Source organism: Mauremys reevesii, linkage group 3 (assembly GCF_016161935.1).
Source record: "Mauremys reevesii isolate NIE-2019 linkage group 3, ASM1616193v1, whole genome shotgun sequence".
NCBI classification, from domain to species: Eukaryota; Metazoa; Chordata; order Testudines; family Geoemydidae; genus Mauremys; species Mauremys reevesii.
Genome location: NC_052625.1, coordinates 18,828,114 through 18,850,422, shown reverse-complemented (window position 1 = coordinate 18,850,422; position 22,309 = coordinate 18,828,114). Strand labels below are relative to the sequence as shown.

Sequence of the window (22,309 nt, the reverse complement as noted above, 5' to 3'; positions counted from 1 at the left end):
TGGCCTGGTTCAGATTGCTGATTGCTGTCAGGAGCACTGTGGCATGGAGTGCAGCGCCGGATGAATACCAACGATCTGCATCGATCACAATCCAATCCCAATCCGATAATACCCGAGCGAGATGCTACTCCTCTCGTTAGGGAGGTACAGATTGCAGTTAGAGAGCCCTTTATACTGATATAAAGCTTCTCTGTAGTGTGGGTGTGTGTTAAATCGGGTTTTTTCTCCTAAAAACGTTTAAACGCCTAGTGTAGACCAGGCCTTACAAAGCTAATGGCTTCCGACAATCATTGCCAAGAACAGAAAGTCTATTTTAGGATAGACAAATTGAAAGGACTAAAACACACGAGTTGCCAATAAAGAGAATATGAATTAATATGAATTGCCACCAGACAGATTTACCAATAAAGATTTTAAAACTATGGTGTTAGTAATTATTTTTGTTAATTCAACAAAAATCATATTATAATTCTGTATCTTAACCCACATTTTCTTATGGACGTCCTCAGGGAAAACGGAAACACGGCAATAAGTCATTACTGACTATGCGAGTGGAGTCAAGATACCCTCTCTTGTATGCCTCCATTGTTCTTTCAACATGATCATTCATCATTCTGTAAAATCCTGTCTCAACCTCCTCCCTGCCACAACCCCACAAACAAATGCAGCTAAGACTGACTTATTAGCATGTAGAGACAGAGGGAAAAGGTAATATATTTTTATAGGCCCCACTTCTGTTGGTGGAAGAGACAAGCTTTCAAGCTACACAGAGCTCTTAATCAGGTCAGGAAAAGATAATCATAACATTTTAAGGCAAGTTTATGATCTTTCGGTCATATTTTTGTACTCTATTCTGTTTTACCTACATACGATTTTATGTATGCAAAACTTTGATTGGCTCCCCTTTATCCTTTGCTCCAAAGTGAAATATGCCTGGAGAAAATTTCCTCCAACCCCAACCGTCCCCTGTCCTGAATCATAAACCCTGATTTCAAATTTGCTTGTGACTAAAATTTCTTTGCATCTCAAGCTCAAATATGGTTGGTTACAACCCCTTCAAACTTTCCTCATAGTTAAATCTCCTTAAACTTTTGCATAGACTGTATTGGAAGAGAACTGTCCTATTTACTAAAGTTATTAGCAATACTTGTTCCTGACTATAGGCTCTAGAATCATAGGACTGGAAGGGACCTTGAGAGGTCATCTAGTCCAGTCCCTGCACTCATGGTAGGACTAAGTACTATCTAGGTGTTTGTCTAACCTGCTCTTAAAAATCTCCAATGATGGAGATTCCAGAAACTCCCTAGGCAATTTATTCCAGTGCTTAACCACCCTGACAGTTAGGAAGTTTTTAAGAAGAATAATTTTTTTCCCTCCTCCTTGTAACAACCTTTTACGTACTTGAAAACTGTTATCTCCCCTCTCAAGTCTTCTCTTTTCCAGACTAAACAAACCCAATTTTTTCAATCTTCCCTCATAGGTCATGTTTTCTAGACAGTTAATCATTTTAATTGCTCTTCTCTGGACTTTCTCCAATTTGTCCACAACTTTCCTGAAATGTGGCACCCAGAACTGGACACAATACTCCAGTTGAGGCCTAATCAGTGCAGAGTAGAGTGTCTTGCTTACAACACTCCTGCTAATACATCCCAGAATTATGTTAGCTTTTTTTGCAACTGTGTTACACTGTTGACTTATATTTAGCTTGTGGTCCACTGACCCCCAGATCCTTTGTGCAGTACTGCTTCCTAGACAGTCATTTCCCATTTTGTATGCGTGCAACTGATTGTTCCTTCCTAAATGGAGTACTTTGCATTTGTCCTTATTGAATTTCATCTTATTTACTTCAGACCCTTTCTCCAGTTTGTCCAGATCATTTTGAATTTTAATACTATCCTCCAAACCACTTGCAACCTCTCCCAGTTTATCATCCACAAACTTTACTCTCTATGCCTTTATCTAAATCACTGATGAAGATATTGAACAGAACAGGACCCAGAACTGATGCCTGTGGGACCCCACTCGTTATGTCCTTCCAGCATGACTGTGAACCACTGATAACTACTCTCTAGGAATGGTTTTCCAACCAGTTTTGCACCCACCTTATAGTAGCTCCATCTAGGTTGCATTTTCTTAGTTTGTTTATGAGAAGATCATCCGAGACAGTATCAAAAGCCTTACTAAAGTCAAGATATACCATGTCTACCGCTTCCCCGCATCCACAAGGCTTGTTACCTGTCAAAAAAAGCTATCAGGTTGGTTTGACACGATTTGTTCTTGACAAATCCATGCTGTTACTTATCACCTTATCTTATTATTCATCTCCAAAAGTGTAAAGTATTAACTCATTTTTTTAAAGTACTTTACACAGTTCAACTTTATTGTCTGACTTAGCAATACTCATGGCTGGACAAGCCTTTTGCTATTGTAAAAGTCTATGCAGGGCAAAGGGAAGTAGAGGACAAAAAGCAACTCTATGGGGCGATTTTTAAGGCACTATAAGGCAGGTGGCACTGGGGATAAAGGAACACGTGGAACTCCAGATCCTGCTGGGCAAAAAGAGGAAGAGGGAGGCCAAAGAAACCACTCTGCAGAGCTAGTCCTCCTTGACTCAGTACTGCAGAAGAGATAAGGAGAGCGGGGATGGTGTAGAGTTTCTAAGTTCTGCATTGCAAGTATGAAAAGACTTGTGCAGTAACTGTGGTTCTTCGAGATGTGTGTCCCTATGGGAGCTTCACTTTAGGTGACTACTGAGCAGTTCCCTCTGAGGTGGAGGACACAATACTGAAAGCAGTCATAAGTTATTGCACAGTATTCCGCAAATGTATGCATATATGCCCACGTAGAAGCTTTATATAGTTCCAGGTTTTGAGAAATGGGTGCTTGAATTAATCCAGTCAGAGATGCACCTGGAAAGCCTTTGATTAGAGATAGCAGACCCTTTTGATATATCTGTGAGCGAGAAACAATTAGGGAATCTTTCTGAAGGGTTTAGTCCTAACCAGATAGAAGGCTAGGGCTCTCTTGACATTAAGGGTGTGCAACAGTCCCTCTTGTTTATCTAAGTGAGGCTTATAGAGGAAGACTGGCAGGTGAATGGGATGGTTAATATGGAACTCAGAGACTTTAGGTAAAAATTTGGGGCATGATCACAACATGATCTTGTCCTTTAAAAATACTGTAAAAAGGGGGGCTTGATGACATGATGGCTGTCAGGAATGCAGTTTTCATTGATAAATGGAGGAGTGATGGTTCAAATGGTGGCAGGATTTTTGACTGGTGGAAAGAGATTTCGGAACAACCCTCTGTTTAAGAATGGAAAGCAATGATGGCTGCCAGATGGACTCTAATGGAGCTCAGCAATAGCCCCAAACTTTTTAGTGTTGGGATATAGTCCAGTATAGCTGGCAGCAATGAGGTCATCAATGGAATATGTTTGAGGTCACACCAATAGACAAATCTTGAAAGTATGTACCTCCTTTGATCAAGTTGTCTCTAATCCCGAGAACCATCTATCAACCATGTTTTGAGACAAAGCACTCAAGGAGATTGGGGTGAAGGATCTTGATGAGTAGTGGCCTGGAGAGTGATCGGTGAGCAAATGGTCAGCTGTAACAGGTAAGTAAACTATGTTTGTCTGGGACAGGTCAAGACTATTAGGATAACTCTGGGTTTGTTCTTTTTTATTTTGAGTAGAACTTTGGCTATTTGAGGAATTGATGGGAATGCATACAGTAGATCCGACAACGAATGAAGGTGAAAGGCATATCCCCAGGATCAGTGACCCAGACTGCCTCTGGAGCAGGGCACAGCTCTTGTTTAGCAAATATAGAATATGTGGTGGGTATCCAATGGCCATTATTTTTGTTACTAGAATGAACCTGGAACATATCCCCTTTCCTCTGTGCTGCATGGGAACTGTTTTGTAGCACCCACATGTAGGAGAGAGTCTATTTCTTGACGAAGCAAGTTCTTGTGAGGGATGGAATATGTAGAGATATTAAAGAAGGTACTAACAGTGATTCCCCCAAGTGACAGTGACCCCCCAGTTTCACCAAGTACAAAAATCTTTTAGTTCTTCTGTTAAAACTTGTAAGCTCCTGTCGGTAGAAACCATTGATCGTATCTGTCCTGTGAAAGAAACTTTATTACTATGTAAAACTTACAAACAAGTTAATTGACTTTGTTCTTAAAGTGAACACTGTGAGCCTTAAGCTGTAATTGATACAATGTAAACAAACGCCATACGCTGTTAAGTGACTTGCACTTCATTGTAAATTAGCACACACTCTGAAAGTGGTGGAGACAGTAAATTAAAATATGGTTAAGATATGGAATGTATGTTGATGAATGCTTGATGTACATGAATGGTTTGAGAGGCGCCAGCCTAGAAAGGGAGTATCCATCGGCCGAAGAATGTGTCAAGTGGACCACCAGACAACCCCCGGAGGGTAAACTGGGATCCACCCCAACACCTGGAAGGATGAGAAACACAAACTTTGGATAGTGTGGCGCCACCAGGAATGTGCCATCTGCTGATTGAGTCAGCAACAGCAGGATGAAACAGCTCCCATAGACTAACATAGGAATTAATTCCTATAAGTATGGACTCTAAAGACTGAGGACTTTGAGTCTCTGGTTCTGCTGCCAACCTCCAGGAGCATCAGGTGCATCTGACACAGACTCGGCTCCATCCTCATGACCAAGATACCTGGCCTGTAACTTGGCATGAGCAACTTCTAGGCTGGTAACTATAACACATATACAGAACCTGAATGAATGATTGTGTGAATGAATATATGTGTGTGTGTGTGTGTGTGTGTGTGTGTGTGTGTGTGTGTGTGTGTGTGTGTGTGTGTGTGTATAAGGGATAAGTAGTGATAGGAACAAGTAGTCAAACAACGTTGTTTACTTTTATCTTTTGTTTTATTATTATATTTGCAATAAATGTGGCATCTTTGCCTTATCCGTCTTAATAAGATCCTGCTGGTTTTTATTATATTGGTATAACAAAAAGAGGTGTTGGTTGATGGAAGAGTAAAAAAGTGGATGATGTACCCTGTGGAGATGACCTCCAAAACCCACTTATCTGTAGTGATAGACTCCAAGCCTGCCTGAAGTGGTAAAGGCAGGTGCCAAAGGGAGGAAGCCAGGTAAATTGGTACAGCTGGTAAGGACGAGGATGTTAATTCAGATGCTGGACCAGTCCATCAAAATTACTGTTTGGAGATGAAAGGGTGAGAAGTCAAAGCTGAGCAGTGGATGGTTTCCTTCTCTGGAATTTCTCTCTTTTCTGATGTGGTTCATACCACTTCTGGGAGGTTGGGAACTGGGCAGTATGGGATCTCTCAGCTGTCTGGGACTTGCTAAACATTCTTTTGTAGGCAGGTGTAGAAATCCCAAGAGAATGCAAAGTAGCCCTGGAGTTCTTTTACGTGCACAGAGAAACCCGGCCGGCCGGCCGGGGCGCCGCGGTTGGCGCGCATGCGGCCCGTCTTATAGCGTTTCCGTCCCGGTACCCCGGCGCGGGGAAGGCTCGGGCCGGTCTGAGGTCTGGAGAGAGTAAGCCCGATAGCGCCCTTCAATGGCGCCCTACTTCAGGTGGGTTCTCGTCCTTTCTTCTTCGGTCCTATTTCTGGCATTCCACAAAGGTGTGAATGCAAGCCGGCGGAAGGGTGAGAGTGGAGCGGGACGGCCGAGGTGCAGCCTCGCCCGGAGCGGACTGCTGCGTCATCTCGGCTGACAGATGCTCTGGCGGTAGCTGTGCGAGGTGTGCGGTGAAGACCAGGTGGGTGTGGCCAGATGTCCTGGAGGCGGCGCGGGTGGTCCGCAGAGCCCCGACGAGGCAGGCCGGGCGGCGACGTGTGAGGCGGCATGGTGTAGCAGCAAGCGCTCGTGGCAGGAGGTGGCGAAACAGTGACCCGGAGGAGTCGGAATGCTGCGGCCAGGTCAGTTCATGCGGGAGCGGCGGCGCCTCGCCGTAGCGAGGCGGGCCGCCCTTGCGCTGGAGCGCGCTGCGCAAAGGAACAGTTGCTCGGGAGTCCGTCCTCAGGCTTTGCTCCGTCTGCACGACACCCAAGGGAAGAAAGGTTGAGGTGGAAGGTTGGAACGTTTGAGGGGAAGTGGAAGGGCGACACGGCCTGGGAAGCCCGGTGGTGTGTGGGCCGCACCTTGTCCTGGAGAGAAGACGGTGTGGGAGCGGACACTCCGTCGCAGAGCGGCGACAGGGCCTCACTGCCTCGCTGAGATGGCTGAGGAGAGGATCTTACCAGGAGGCAGAGCAGGGACTAAGGGCTCGAAAGGAGGACCCACATCAAAGTGGCCGCAGGCGGTGTAAAATCCCAGAAGGGGGGAGCCCGGGCACCGGCACGGGGAAGGGTCCAGGCTGAAGGTGGACTTCCATCTGGTTAGAGAAGAGATGGACCACCCCAGGGGAGATGGACGCAGGCGGACACTGCCAAAGGGTGAACTCTCAAGAGAGAGAGAGAGGACTGGTGCAGGCGTACCAGGAGGAATAGGTCCAGGATGGTAGGGATAGGGACAGATTGGAGGAGCCTTGCTGATCTCTCACGACCAGGGGGCGAATCGGAACTCTTCACCAGATAGGTGGAGCGAGTGGAAGGCTTGCAGTACCAGAGTAGACTTGCTGAACTGCCACGGAACAGTCCCCGCTGGGCGGTTGTCACTCAGTCGGGAAGGGGTAGGCTCCGGAGGACTGCAGGTTCAGATGGCGGAGTCTCTGCGGTCCATGCGATGAGGGAGGACCACCGCAGCAGGGTGGGATGGGAGTGAGGCGGCCAGAGGCCGGCAGGGTGTACCAGTGCTGCCTCGGCCAGGCAGCTTCAGGACGCTCGTGTGCTCCTCCCTCAGAGAAGCGAGCGGAGCACTCGGGAGGGAGCGGAGCGCGGACGGCAGGGCGTGGAGAGCAGGGTGTAATAGTGGCCTGATTCCAGGCCGACAGGCCGCCTGGGTATGAGCCGCCGGGACACAGGGCACTTGAGGTTCTCTGGGGGGGACCTGAGGTCTGGGGGAAACCCCACCAACTCTGCACCCGTGACGAAGGTGGGCGTCCGGGGGACTGGGGGAGTGGAGGAGGAGTGGGAGCCAGAGGAGTCTCCAGGTGAAGCTGCCCCTGAGTGAGGGAAGAAGGGGGTGAATGGAGTGAGATGGCACATTGCTGAGACGGCTCGGCCAGAGCTCGCCGATTACGGGACGGAGGAGGGGGCGCAGGCTGCATCTGCCTTCTAAATGCCGTGAACATTTGCATTGTGGCCACTCTGTGGCGACACCGGGAGGCGCGGGCGCGCCTTGAGCGAGCCGGAAGTGCGAGGCGAGCTCGCCCATGAGGAGATCGATCTGATTGAAGCGAGAGCGGCGAGCACGGCAGAGGCCTTGCGAGGTGGAGTCGAAGGTGCCGGCCGAAGACAGGCGACAGCAAAGAGCGGCGAGGGTCAGGAGGTGACGGGAGGAGAGGCTGAGCGGGACTCCGTCGGCGGGCCTGTCGCACGCGACGACCGGCTGGAGCGCCGAGTGTTCGGCGCGGTGGCGGGAATGGGCGACGGGCGTAGCCGGTGGAACGGGGCGGGCGGGCGCAGCGGCGGCAGCCGCGAGGCGGAGGAAGGCAGGAGAGCCATGTGGCCCAGGAGGCGTCATGATGGTCGATGGCCCAGGAGCGGGAGGCAGGGCGTCCCGTGCTGATGGAAGAATCGCGCGGCCGAACGATGGAGGAGATCGTCTGATGATGGAATCGCCGTAGGCAGGCTCCTGGCCAACATCATCGGACGGAATCAAAGCCCTCGCACGAGGGTGGAGGAGCAAAGGAATCAGGACACGGCAGGCCGCGCAGAGGAGGAGCACGAGACAGCGAGGGCCGCCCACCACGGCCTGTGGAGGACGAACCAGTGAGTATCTGGGATGCGCAAAGCGCTCGGCCGCGTGAAGATGAGCCCTCCATTGGGACAACCGCGGTAACCACGGTGTAAGGACACCGCGGAACTGGTGTGCCTGGGCAGGCGGCTGAGGCGAACAACCGGAGGTAACGGATACAAAGAGTAGATCAACCGACATGGAGGTAGGGTCCAATATGTGGGATCAACGATCATGGGCGACAGTCTGTCGGAAGGATCAGAGAGGAGAAGGAGGGGCCAAGGTGCCCAAGGCGCCCTCTGTAACAGGCACTTACTTGAGAGGAACAGAGTTCAGGGGGATGGAGGAGCTTCCCCTTCTATGGCACTGTCGACCAACAGACCCTGCCCAGTCTGTAAGAGAGCCCCTGCTTCACCCCTTCTCTGGCACCACAGGAAAGCAGGCAGAACCTCCTGAAGACAACTTTGAGGGGGGAGGAGAAGGTCCACAGAAACAAGGTGCAGTGGCGGGATGTAAGAAAATCTGTTCAGAGGGCCCACCGGGTGGGGGGCTGGGAAAGAGGGAACAAATGTGACTGGGACCGATTCGAAGAAGAAGGCAAGGCAGTAGGGAAAATTGGCGGAAGGATCAGGGGAAAGAGGGGTGGGCCTGAGAGGGCCGGGAGGATGGCTGCTTGGCAGCAGGGGCCGGGGAAGCCGCGCCCCGGGGCAGGCGATGATTGCTTGAAGCGCCGGGCCGTATTTTGGCACGGCGGCGCTGAGGGCCGTTCGGATAGCATTGCTGGTAGAAGGGCGGGTGGTTGCCGCGGAGCTTGCCTGCGCTGGGGCGCGCGGTTGCGGCCGCGAGAGGACGGATGCGGCGCGGCGCGCAGAGCGGAGCCTGTCAGCCCGCGTGTCGAGCGTATTGGAAGGCAGCATCCCAGGCAAGTGATCAGCGGCTCGCGCGCATTGACGGCAGCCGCACCGTGGCCTCTGCAGCCGTCCGGCGAGCGGCGTGCGAGGAGGGGGTGGAGACTCCGATGACGCGGAGAAGCTCGAGGTGTGATGGAGGGCGAGGGATGATCGGCCAGCCTTGGCTCAGGAGCCACAGGAACGGCGGGGGGTCGGCAAGGGCTGGCCCCAGGGAGCAGCCGACCCCCCTGGTTAGCAATGGCGCCGCCAGGAGCCAGGTGCGCCAGAGCGCATCTGCCCGCGCCTGTCCTGGCAGACGCCTTGCGCCTTAGCGACTGGGTGTCCATGCACGGTGCGGCGCGCAGCAGGCAGGAGCTGCGGGTTGGAGCGTCTCTCGGTCGTTAATCACTGGGTGCGCGAAGCCCAGGGGTCGGGGTGGGTATATAGAGTCCCTCTCGGAGGGGGGGAGGGAACTGAGAGTGGTGCCAGAGCGTGCGGGGATGGATGGAGATACTTGTAGCCCGTGGCTCCTGCACGCCGCACGGTGCGCGCGCCGTGAGGCGCGTACATCGGGAGCGTCGCGCGGGAGCCGCACCACCTGCTTATGAATCCCCGCTCGCCCTCCTGCTGTCCGGGGGATGGGCCCTCATGGCTGTCGCTACCCGGCTCGGCAGCCTCTGGTGGGCCTTCAGGTCAATGGGGCTGAACAAGCTGGCTGGAAGCACTGGTCACGGGCGAATGGGGAGGGCGATGAGGACAAGCCCTGCGATGGAGGACTGTGAACTGCGCTGAGGACCCACCGCCCGTGCTGCATGCTGGACAGCTGGGCGGTGGAACGGAGGGAGGACCGGGTGGAGAAAAGGACCGGCCCGGAGTGGAACTCGGGGACGCGTCGAGAGCCTCAGACGAAGGCTCTCGAACCCCGCCCGCAACGACCAACTGAGCCCAGCGCCAGGGAAGCCCCCTTGCCTGTGCTGAGTGAAGGAGATCCGCAGGAGTCAGTGCGCGGGCCGGGTGCTGTGGCGTCCGTGCCGAGGGCACTGGGCGGATGTGCACGGGGAGGTGCTGGCGCTGACGGATTGACCTGGGTGGGCGCCCGCCCGGCCCGGCGGCGACGGCAGGGGTGTGTGTGCCGTGGTGTGGGTGAGGGGACCGGGCCGGTGACGGCCCCGCCTCACCAGCGGGCGCTCAGTCGGAGTGCGCGAGTGCCGGCGGAGTCCGTGCCGGAGGTCGACGCGGAGGGATCGGCGGGAACGGGACTCGGGCGGAGCCGCGTCGGGACCCGCTCGGCGGGCGATCGACTCGGGCTGCCGCGACCGTGATCGGGTGCGAGGGACGGCTGACCGGGCGCGACCGGTACCGGTGATCGGCGCTGCTGGCGACGGGCCGGCCGGCGCCGGTGCGCGGGCACGGGTGCGGCGCGCGGACGATCATGCGGCGGCCGGCCCCGTCCGGATCGCCGCGTCCGGGTCATCGCCCGGGCTTTGCATCGGTGCCCTGGGGGCCGGCCGCGTGCCGCGCACCGGAGCTGGGATCAGCCACGGCGTGCCGCGCTCACGCGCTCACGCGATGACGGCCCGGCGGCGCTGGCGGCGCGGACGGGCGGGGCGCGGGGCGAGCGCGCGGCGCCCGCGGCGGCGCTGCGCCGCGAGTCGACGCGCGGTCCGGCGCCCGCCGCGCGGATCGACACGCGGCTGGAAGTCATGGCTGGCGCAATAGCCTGCGCTTAGGTCCTCCCAGGCACTTAGAGCGAGCCCTTTGCCAGCCTGCGCTTCCTCGCGGGCTGTGAGGCGCTGCTCGGGGGGCTGGCGCGCTGGTGCTGGCTGCGGGCGGCCGGCGAGTGCGGCGTGCTGCGCCGGGCGCGGCCACTCCGGGTGCTGTGCTCGGTACACGCGCGCGGCGGGAGGAGCTGCGTCCGCGTCTCCATGAGGCTGCGGCGAAATGTGATTTGTCCCGCGACTTGGAATCGCCTGCAGCGCGCGAGGAGCCTGAGCAACAGCGACAGGCGCCAGGGGCCGTATGGGTCCCCTCTGGCAGGCATAGGAGGCATCGGGAGGAGCCAGGGGCTTAGGGCCCGCGCGGGGTGGGCATGAGAGGAGGGGGAAAGGAGGACCCTTACCACTACCCTAAACTAAAACTAAACTAACTAAACTAACTAACTAACTAACCTTCTAAACCTAACTATATAAAAACCTTTAGCTGAGAGGCTAGGTAGTGGAGGGAGCACTCCACAGTTCCAACTGGCCCGGGGAGCAGAAGAAGAGGGGCCGGCCGGCTGGACGGGGGAGGGCAGGCACAGGTCAGCGGCCATACCGCGGCGCGCGCGCCAGCCGGCTTGCCCCGAAAAGTTGCTAAAAAGTTAAATGGCATGCCGCACGACGCGCACACCTAACTGGAATGCATAGGAGCAATCACTCGAAGAAGAATAATCTGTGCTATCTGCAGAAAGTTTAGACCCAACAAAAGGGAGGACTTCCACTGTATTAAGAACCTCTTTAGGAAATCTGGAGAGCTGGAGCCAGGAAGCCCTTCTCAGAACTGCCACTGCAGAAATCAAACACGTGGCAGTATCAACAGCATCAAAAGAGCTGCTTGTGGTGATGTTCTGTCAAGCAGGTGGCCTTACCCAATAATTGCCTGGAATTGCTCTCCATGCTCCGCCAGTAGGTGGTCAACAAAAGAGTTGAGTTTGGTGTAATTTATATGATTATATTTCACCACTAACGCCTTGTAGTTCACGATTCTAAATTGTCAGAAGTCTGACAAATAAGCTTTTCTACCAAGTAGGTCTAGACGCTTATGATCTTTGTCATGGGGCATGGATTTAGCATGATGCTGCCTTCCACATTTGTTAACTACATTAACCACCAAAGAATTAGAAAAGCGATGAGAAAATAAAAACTCAGTCCTTTGCTGGAATGTAGTATTTCTTATCCACTCTTTTGTGTGTAGGTGGGACTGAAGCTCAGATGTGTTGAACGATCTTTGCAGGGTCCAGAAAGGCCTCATTGACAGTTAAGGCTATGCAGGCAGGTGAAGCTTTATGGAGGATGTCAAGCAGCTTATGAAGAGGTTCTTTAACTTCCTCGAGAGGTATCTTCAGGGAGAGTCATCAGTTCCCTTGACCAGATCCTGAAACTGCTCAAAATCATCTACCAAGGATGGAGGTGGAGGCAAAACTGCGCGGCGCGCACACCCTAACTGGAATGCATAGGAGCAATCACTCGAAGAAGAACTGCTCAAAATCATCTACCAAGGATGGAGGTGGAGGCAAAACTGCTTCATCCGGAGATGTTGGCTGGGGGAGAGACCTCTTCATGGGCTCTAACTTACAGCTTCTCAGAGATTTCTTCTTGAGAATCAGGACTCCCAGACAGGGCAGGCAATGAAGGCTGCCTCTCTCTCCGATGGGTGATGCCTGAAGTCCTAGTAAATTGCTGGCAATAGGCCACCTAAGGATCCCTGTATAGCCAAGGTGGTGGTATAGGAGGGGGCACCCATGGGTGTTCAAACAAGCAAGATGGCAGCTGCAACCTTGGGCCACAAGTGGTCATAGGCTCAGAGACTTCTGGAAAGGGGTCTCTATAAGGATGAGGAGGAGAGCCCTGGACCAATATTTGGGAAACTGGGGCAAGGTCTTCATCAGAATCCTCTTCCTTAAACTCACTATAGAATGATGGAGCACCTAGAGAAATGAGGTGAAACTATTGGTATTAGGTGAATTTCCGGCGATCTTGGTACTGAAAATATGCTGAAGCCGAAAAGCAGAGATTCTAGCATCTCAGATACAGCCAGGTCCCAGGGAAAACAAAAACTTCTGCTGTACTGAGTCTGTGGTCTGCACTGAGGTAATAGTGGCCAAGGGAGCTGAAAATACAGTGAGTCTCGGTCACTCCAAGGGAAGTGCAGTAGAAGCCTGAGCAGGCTTCTTCAGTACCGAGGCAGCAGAGGAAGAACTCTTCTTGCCACCTTGGTCTGCTGACAGTACTGATGTTCTTTCCAAGCCTGAGGTTTTGCTGGTTTTTGGTCTAGCAGTGCCCTCGATACCTGAGGAACAAGCAGCCTCATGGGTACTGGACTGGAGATCAGATGTGTCTTCAGCCACTTCAGTACTAATGACAATGGCTTTTTTGAGGTAGATTCCTGACCTGGAGAACTCTGAGCATGGTCTTTGGAAGATTTATGAGAGGAACCTTGGGTCTTCCTCTTCGATGTCCTCGAGGAGTGTGGCTCAGAGATAGTGGAGGCAGCAGACTTGCTCGGAGATCTCTGAGGAGAGAAGACCCTTGGCTTCGGTCAAAAGCCGGGCACAGAGAGCTCTCCATCATGTGGAGAGGAAGTTTGATCTCCCTGTTATTTCTGGCTCTAGATTTTAATGCCAGACAGAACAACGTGCAATTCCCCAAGACAACAGATGCACCAGGAGTGCCTGTTGGTTACCAGGACTGCTTCTTGGCATGACAGATCAACGTTTGAAACTGGGAGTACTGGGCATATGATAACCTCCCAGTGAACAAGAACTATCTACTAAGTAATATCTATATGATAGATATGAAAATAAATACAGTAACTCCTCACTTAGTCATCCCAGTTAATGTTGTTTCATTGTTACGTTGCTGATCAATTACAGAACATGCTCATTTAAAGCTGCGCAATGCTCCCTTACAATGTCGTTTGGCAGCCGCCTGCTTGTAGGAAGAGCAGCCCATTGCAGCTAGCTGGTGAGGGCTTGGACCCAGGGTGGACCGGCAACCCGCCTATCAGCTCCCCATTCCCCTAAGTTCCCTGTGCGGCAGCCGCCCAGCAGGCTATCAACTGCCAGCAGTTCAGCTGTCCCTCCCCCCACTGCCATGTGCTGCTCCTGCCCTCTGCCTTGGAGCTTGTCCCCGGAACTTCCTGCTTGCTGTGTGGGGGAGGGAAGAGGGGAGCTAATGTCAGGTGTCCCCCTCCCCCCCGCTTACCCCATCATCCATAGAGCGGGGGGACACATGACAGGGCTCAGGATGGAGGAAGCTTCCTGGCAGCAGCTGCCATCTCAGCTTGCTGATCTACTTAATAAGGCAGTATACTTAGAGTGGGGTCAACGTACTTAAAGGGGAAATTGCATCTCTCTCACACATACAGGTTGTGTCTCTGTTTGCCATGCTGTCTCCCCACCCTCCATTAGTGTTGCCTGGTAGAGTGTGAGGCTACATTAACGAGTTAACCCTGGATGGCTCAGCCAATTGCTAGTTCATCATTTAGCAGTAAGGCATTTCCTGGGAAATATCCCACCCTCTGACTTCACCACCTCAACCAAGCTTCACAATCAAAAAATTTCCCTGGAACCTAACCTCCTCATTTACATTAATTCTTATGGGGAAACTGGATTAGCTTAACATCGCTTTGCTTAAAGTCGTATTTTTCAGGAACATAACTACAACGTTAAGCAAGGAGTTACTGTAAATAATTATTTTTAAACTAGAAAGCCAAAGCTACTACTACTTACTAACTAATTACACTGATACTACGAACTAGAATAAAAACTGGGACACAGTTGAGGTAACCTCAATGGGAACAACTGCTACAGATCCTTCTCGGGCTGAGGCGGTTGGAAAGCAACTGAGGGCTATATAACAATGCCACGTGCACTAAGCTGACTACCACGCATGCGCAGGCTGAACAGACAGGGCTATGAGAAATCTCTGGCAGGGTGCATAAGCACACCTAGAGTGGAGTACCCATAGGGACATTACTTGAAGAAGAATTAACTGTTGGGAGAAGATAGAACATGCAATTGCTTCAATAAATGCACATACATAAAATCACAATTTCTCATAAAATCTTTGTTAATAAAATACACACATGCTGGCCATTCTATCCAATTCCATTTCTTTTCTCTACTGTACTCGTAACTGCCTGGTGCAAGCTGTTCTATTGCTTATTGAACTGTGGTCTCTAATTTGCTGAACTATTTCACCCCCTGCTGAGGTTATATTGATTGGTCAGTAACATTTCCAGAATATCCCTTTTTATGTTTCTAAAAAGATTGCTACTCTATTTGATCTTTTCTAATCCTTTGCTTACAATATTTTAAAAAAGGAGACTCATGATTCTACCATTATCTCCCATTTGGGGTAAGTAGTGACTTGCTAACAGTAATTTGAATCTAGCTTATTTACAATTCCACTTTACCTGTAGCAACCTGACCCATACATGCAGGGTGTCCTCTTCTGCTTGGTTTGTTTAGAACTCTGTAGAGCATCTGTGCTTCTGGCTGAGTTAAAACCTTCAGTTTCAGGATCCTGATTTAAATCAAGCTCTTGAGTCTCAGCTAGGGGAACATGAGAGTGGGATGGCTTGTCCTGGTGAGTCTGTTGGCTTGCAGAATGGATAACCTCGTCTTTGTTTTCCCTTTCATTCATTTTATTTGTGTCAGAGGAGAGTTGGCTTTTTGCATCTAGCCTGTGTTCAGGCCTCTTGCTGTGGAGCTGACAATCACTTTTCTCCACAGAACTTTCAATCTTTTGTGAGACAGTCTTGTTATAATTCTCTTCCACTTTCCTCATAGCCCTGGCAAGAGGTATTCTTGATGCATCCTGTGAAACAGAAAATAAAAGATCACAACAATCTTTAGAGTGCCTTACTGTGCAAATAGTTCTATGGACCACTCATGGAGTAAAATGTACTTCTTAATGTAGGCAGGTTTCAGATTCTGTCATCATAAGCATTCAGGAAATATGTTCTTACAGAGGAGATGATACAATCAAGTACGATTTAAAAAAAAATTCTGTGTTTATAATAAAATTAAAATCAGAAGCTTGAGTTCAGGACTCTACTTTTATCAAGAAACAGATTAGAGTTTGTCAAAAGCTATTCTGGTCAGAGCTGGAATCTTTGGCTAACAAATTCTTCCTTTTAATTTTGTGAGGTCTCTCTCAGATATAAACACACACATACGTATACACATAGTATATCCTCTATCTCAATAACTTGTGTAAGATCCTTTCTATAAGGCATGTGCTCCCTTATTTACTATCTGAGACTAGAGCTGGGCAAAATTTTTGGGCTGAAACTTCCTTCAGTCCAAAATGCAGATTCAGGTCAAATCAAAACAATTTGCAAATTCATGTAGATTTTGGCAATTTCTTTCCAACCGCACACCATACAACATAAGCACTAACCCAGGAACCTATACTTGCAACAAAGCCCGATGCCAACTCTGTCCACATACCTATTCAAGTGACACCATCATAGGACCTAATAACATCAGCCACACCATCAAGGGCTCGCTCACCTGCACATCTACCAATGTGATATATGCCATCACGTGCCAGCAATGCCCCTCTGCCATATACACTGGCCAAACCAGACAGTCTCTACGCAAAAGAATAAATGGATGCAAATCAGACATCAGGAATCATAACATTCAAAAACAAGTGGCAGAACACTTCAACCTCTCTAGCCACTCAGTGACAGACTTGAAGGTGGCAATTTTACAACAAAAAAACTTCAAAAACAGACTCCAACGAGACACTGCTGAACTTCAATTAATATGCAAATTAGATACAATTAACTTAGGTTTGAACAGAGACTGGGAATGGTTGGGCCATTACACTAATTGAATCTATTTCCCTATGTTAAGTATCCTCACACCTTCTATGGGTCATCTCGATTACCACTTAAAAAGTTTTTTTTCTCTTGCTGATGATAGCTCATCTCAGTTGATTGGCCTCTTACAGCTGATATGGCTACTTCCACCTTTTCGTGTTCTCTGTATGCTGTATGTTCCAGTCTATGCATCCGATGAAGTGGGCTGTAGCCCACGAAAGCTTATGCTCAAATAAATGTGTTAGTCTCTAAGGTGTCACAAGTACTCCTGTTCTTTTAATGGTATTAGTGGGATACAATTTATTCAATATCAAGTAAGCCTTCCTGACAATTAGATATACTGTATAGTAGGGTTGGGCAATAGTTTTCGCAGGGAGACCACTCCACAAATTTTAGTAAGTCATCATGGGCTGCACATTTCTACTATATTAATGAAATTTTCAAATTCTACCCCTCCACTGCAGTGCCACCTAATAAAATAATTCATGCAAAAACAGAAGGTGCAGGAGAGGGTGCGGGTTCTGGGAGGGAGTTTGGGTGCAGAGGGGTTAGGGTGCAGGTGGGGGTTCAAGGTGCAGGCTCTGGCCGGGAGGCGTTTACTACAGGCAGCTCCCAGCCAGCGGCGCAGCAGGGCTCAGGTAGGTTGCCAGCATGCCGTGGCCCCATACTGCTCCCGGAAGCAGCCGGCTGCTGGCACTTCTCTGCATGCCCTTTAGACTGCACAAAACACAAAAAATGCACTAGGTAATAATCCTGCATTGGCAGGGAGATTGACTGAATGGCCCAACTAACTTCCCCCTCTATCTTGTATGATTTTTCCCCCACAGCAACCCTTCATCCATTCCTTTGTCTATATTATGTCTAATTAAGCTACAAACACTTACTTCCAAGCACAGTAGTCTCACCGAAGAAAAGAGCAGTTAAGTAAAGTTATGGACAACAGTTTTGTTACTTGTAATGGTCATGGCAATCGGGTCAAATGTGCGCGATCTGTTGGCTGGCTGCAGCTTAGACTGAATCAGAGATACTTCTATACTTCAACCCTATATGAGATTTTTCCCCTTAGCTAAGTATGGTAATAGAGGAATAATGCTCTGAGGCTGAAGCACCAGGATTTTATGGCTTATCAAGTAATTAGTGTTTCCTTGTTTGAAAAAATGAATTAATTGCAGAATGGCATTCAACCAGCTAATTTTTTTCTGCAAAGTCTGAAGAAAACTGGTCATGCTGTGTTTGATTTAAAGATAATTAAAAGATACTTTGAATATGGAAAAACAGCAAAAATCCGACCCGTGGCACCTTATAGACTAACAGTCGTATTGGAGCATGAGTTTTCGTGGGTGAATACCCACTTTGTCGGATGCATGCACGATAGCTCAAGCTCCAATACATCTGTTACTCTATAAGGTGCCACAGGACTCTCTGCTGCTTTTACAGATCCAGACTAACATGGTTACCCCTCTGATATTTGAATATGGAACCACTCAGTACAGCTTCATATTTAGAGCTGCAACCAGAGTTCCATTATCAACCCTATAACTCACTCACTATATAATTTGTCATGAGGAAAGTGTACTTTTTAGGGTACACTACTCAGTAGGGAAGCTTACCATGTTAAGCACCATATATTGCAGTAAACATTTATAGGAGCAGGCCCTTACATTATAAGCTCCTTGGTGTCTTTGTCTCATGCCTGTGAAGCCCCATGCATGCTTTAAGTAGGGTTGTCAACCCTCCAGGATTGTCCGGGAGTCTCCACGAATTAAAGATTAATCTTTAATTGAAGATTATGTCATGTGATGAAACCTCCAGGAATTAGTCCAACCAAAGCTGGCAGCCCTAGCTTTAAGGTGTTGTAAAATGTAATGTTTTAAGTTAATATTGATAGGGTTACATTAATATTTTAAATTAATATTGAAAGGCCTTTTCAAATTGTTACATAAATACAGAGCTCAAGGTACGTACACATAATTTCCAAACTTACTATAGCAGAGTGAAATTTCACTTCCAAGGATTGGTTCTGTCTGGATAATAGGCTTCATTCTCCAATTGGTAGGTGCATGGTTAATTTTTCAAGTCCTGGGAGAGTATAAGCCATGTCTTCTCTGCCTAATGCAGAGGTTGTACTTTGACAGTACATTTTCAACCATTTACTCTCTATTTAAAGAGAAGGGACTTTCTGTTGTAATTCTCCGACAGCACTAAGGAACTAACTTTTCCACTAGGCCTGGTGGTCCTTATAAGGCAGAGGCGGCAACCTTTCAGCAGTGGTGTGCCGAATCTTCATATTTACACTCTAATATAAGGCTTCATGTGCTGGTAATACATTTTAACGTTTTTTAGACGGTCTCTCTCTAAGTCTATAATATATAACCAAACTACTGTTATATGTAAAGTAAACAAGGTTTTCAAAATGTTTCAGAAGCTTTATTTAAAATTAAATTAAAATGCAGATCTTAACAGCTTCTGAGTGATCAGTTGTTAACCAGCTGGAACCCCAGATCGGCAGCTGAGGCGAGTGGAGATAGCGGCTGATAGGGCTGAGCAGGGCCGGAGGCCTAGACAGTGTCTGGCAGGGGGCCTGTGCTGGAACTCCAACAGGAAGCAAGGTGACTAGGGTTGCGACAGGGACCCTGGCTGGCAAGGGGCCAGCAGCCAGAACCCCAGAGCAGCGACTGAGCGGCTCAGCCTGCCCCAGCTCTGGGATGTTGGCCGCTGGCTCCTGCCAGCCGGGGTCTCAGCCCACTGCCAGTCTGGGGTTCCTTCACTCAGGCAGCGGCGGGCGCTGAGTGGGACTGGCGGCGGGACCCTGGCTGGCAAGGAGTCAGCAGCGGGAATTCCAAAGCAGCAACAGAGCAGCTCAGCCCTCCCCGGTCTGGGGTTTTGGCCGCTGGCTCCTGCCAACTGGGGTCTCAGCCCACTGACAGTCTGGGGTTCCTTCACCCAGGCTAGCTGCAGGTGCTGAGTGGGACCGACGGCAGGACCCCGACTGGCAAGGGGCCAGCAGTGGGAACCCCAGAGCGGCAGCGGGCTGAGCGGCTCAGCCCGCACCTCGTGCCATCAAGAATCAGCTCATGTGCCTGCCATAGGTTGCTGACCCCCGTTATAAGGAATGCTCCATGCGATCTTTCTCCTCACCAGAGGGTGTTGTTAACACTTCTAAGTCCACATTTAAAATACTAAGACTGGCAAACTGAATATTTTTACATCAAGAAACAAGAAACAATCCATAAGGTTTAAGCTCTTGATGATGAGCTCATTCCAAGGTAAACACATTAAAGGTAAAATAACGTGGGCAGTGTTCACAGTGTAAACTGATCACAGTGTAGTTTAAGGGCTGAAAATGCATAGTTAAAAAAAAATCTTTGACAGGCCCACGATGGGCTTGGCTACACTTGCAGGTGTGCAGCGCTGGGAGTTAAAGCTGTCTTCGTATAGCTGTGTAGAGAAAGCGCTGGAGTGTGGCCAAACTGACAGCTACCAGCGCTGGAGTGTGGCCACATTTGCAGCGGTGTTGGGAGTGGTGCATTATGGGCAGCTATCCCAGTATTCAAGTGGCTGCAACGTGTTTTTCAAAAGAGGGTGGGGTAGAGTGTGACAGGGAGTGTTGGGGAGAGAGAGAGAGTGGATTTTTGGAGCCGACACTGTGTCAGCTCCCTGCCTTGCAAATTCCGACCACTTCCCCCACCCCTCATTCACTCTTAAATGCAAATAGCCTTCAGACCAGATAAGCAGCTGCTCTGACGGACTCCCTCCTCCTCCTCCCCTCCCTCTGCCGTGCTGTTTCTCTCCTCAAGCAAACACTAGCTGTGGACATTCATCCCCCTGCCTGCCTCATTCACAGCAAACAGTAGCTGTGTTTATTTTTTAGATAAGCAGCTCCAGGAGCCCCAAGTTCACAACAAAACAAAGAGAGGCATCACAACAAAACAAAGAGAGTTCTTTAGTTAAAAGCATTATGGGAAAATTCCGAAGGTCAGTTACAGCGTAGTAAGATTAATCACTGTTTACACTGGCACACAAGCGCTGCAGTCGTTATTCCCCAGGCAGAGGTGGAGTACAGCCAGCGCTGTAGCCAGGGAGATACAGCACTTTATGTGCCTTGCAAGTGTGGACGGTGAGTGAGTTGCAGCGCTGTAAAGCCACCACCAGCGCTGCAACTCTCCAGTGTAGCCAAGCCCGATGATAAATTCACATGTTAATTTTGATGTTAGAAAGATCTTTAAATCATTAAAATAAAATAAAATAAAATAAAATAAAATAAAATAAAATAAAATAAAATGACTGGTAGAAGACTTTCTTTTTACAATTTTTTTTTTAAATAGACGTTCAAAGGCAAACATTTTTCAGGGAAAGTCTCATTATCTCATCACAAAATGTGGCTTTTTTGTAATTAGTTGCTAGTAATTATGTTTACAGTACAAGCAGGAAGAAAGAAAATGCATAATGGTGACAACGTATTGCAGAAGTTGCAATGTGAATTCTTGTTTTCTCTGTGTAGCAAAACAAAACTAATGCACATAATGTACGTCACGCTCTATGTTTATGAAAACTCAAACAGCCACTATTTTGACAATAAAATGATGACTTCCGCTGCCGGAAAACAAAAGTTCTTTCACCAGCGTTTGTGAAAGTATCATTTTACTTCTCAGCTTGTCATCCTAGTAGTATTTAAAAAAAACAAAAACAAAAAAAACAGCTTACACACGAGCTAGTTTTTGCCTAGGACATGGATACAGATAAGTAGGAAAAGCTTATTGACCAATAGACACCTGCTTTGGACTGAGATCAGAAAGTTCCCCACGCCCAAACAACAAGAAGCTACTAAAATGGCCCACTCACAAAGGTAATGATTTAGTCTAATCTCAAAAAACCTTTTTTGGAAATTCCAGCACACAAAAAAAGACATGAAATAAATGACACTATGACGACTCATTAAACGTAGCCACTGAGGCTAAAACAGAGGTGTCCATTCCCCTCACCTCCCAGATAACCTGAGACAGGAGAAGGAAAGAAGAAAACTCAAGCACTGAAGGCAACAGCACAGGCAGACACTCAAGCACAAGGAATTCTTGCAAATCTATGCCTTAGCCATGGAAAAAGCAAAAATTGCCACCTTTTCTCCAACATAAGTTATGAAATCCTCCAATTTCTGCAGCTATCTACATCTTTCCATGGGCAAGATTCAAAATTAACCATAGTGTTCCATACATTTGCAGCCTCTAATCTTGATTACTGCAACATCCTGGATCTAGAAATAGAACTGACAGCCTTAAAAGAGCTCCAATTGGTTCAGAACACAGCAGCTTGCTCACACAGCAACACTGAGTCAAGAGCATGTCACACCATGATCAATTTTCTTCACGAGCTTCCTGTTGAACACTAAGTCAAATTCAAGATTTTTGTCTTAATTTTTAAAGCACTCCTATTAAATTTGCCCAGGTTACCTTAGGGGCCAGTCACTGATCATGACATCCCACAACAGATAAATTCCACTGAAACCCAAAGATTGAGATCCGTACACAGGAGACAGCTTTCTTGGCAACTAGTCAACAACTGTGGAACTCACTTCTGGCAGAGATCAGAATGACCACAAATCTGCATGCCTTCCAAAGAAAATGTAAAGCCCAGTTTCCTGACCTAGCTTTCCCAAACTTCCAGCATCTCCACCAAAATCACATATTAAAATCTAAAAACCAAGATACCCTATAACAAAAACTTCTTACAATATAGAGGAAAGGAAAAAACAGAGGGATCTTTCTGTGCTCACTAATATATTAAAAGCAGCAAAGAGTCCTGTGGCACCTTATAGACTAACAGACGTATTGGAGCATGAGCTTTCGTGGGTGAATACCCACTTCGTCGGATGCATCCGATGAATACCCACTTCGTCACATGCATCCGGTGAAGTGGGTATTCACCCATGAAAGCTCATGCTCCAATACGTCTGTTAGTCTATAAGG

The 22,309-nt window shown here is 49.1% G+C and overlaps 1 protein-coding gene across 2 annotated transcripts in view; it reads right to left on the bottom strand.

The window, feature by feature from the left end:
- The window catches only part of APLF (aprataxin and PNKP like factor), a 122,154-nt gene that overhangs the window by 47,760 nt on the left and 52,085 nt on the right, over positions 1–22,309 (bottom strand). For both annotated transcript variants that reach the window (XM_039529481.1, XM_039529480.1), the window contains one exon: positions 14,931–15,334. In XM_039529481.1, coding sequence (XP_039385415.1) covers positions 14,931–15,334 — 404 coding nt within the window. The remainder of the gene's footprint in view (positions 1–14,930; positions 15,335–22,309) is intronic.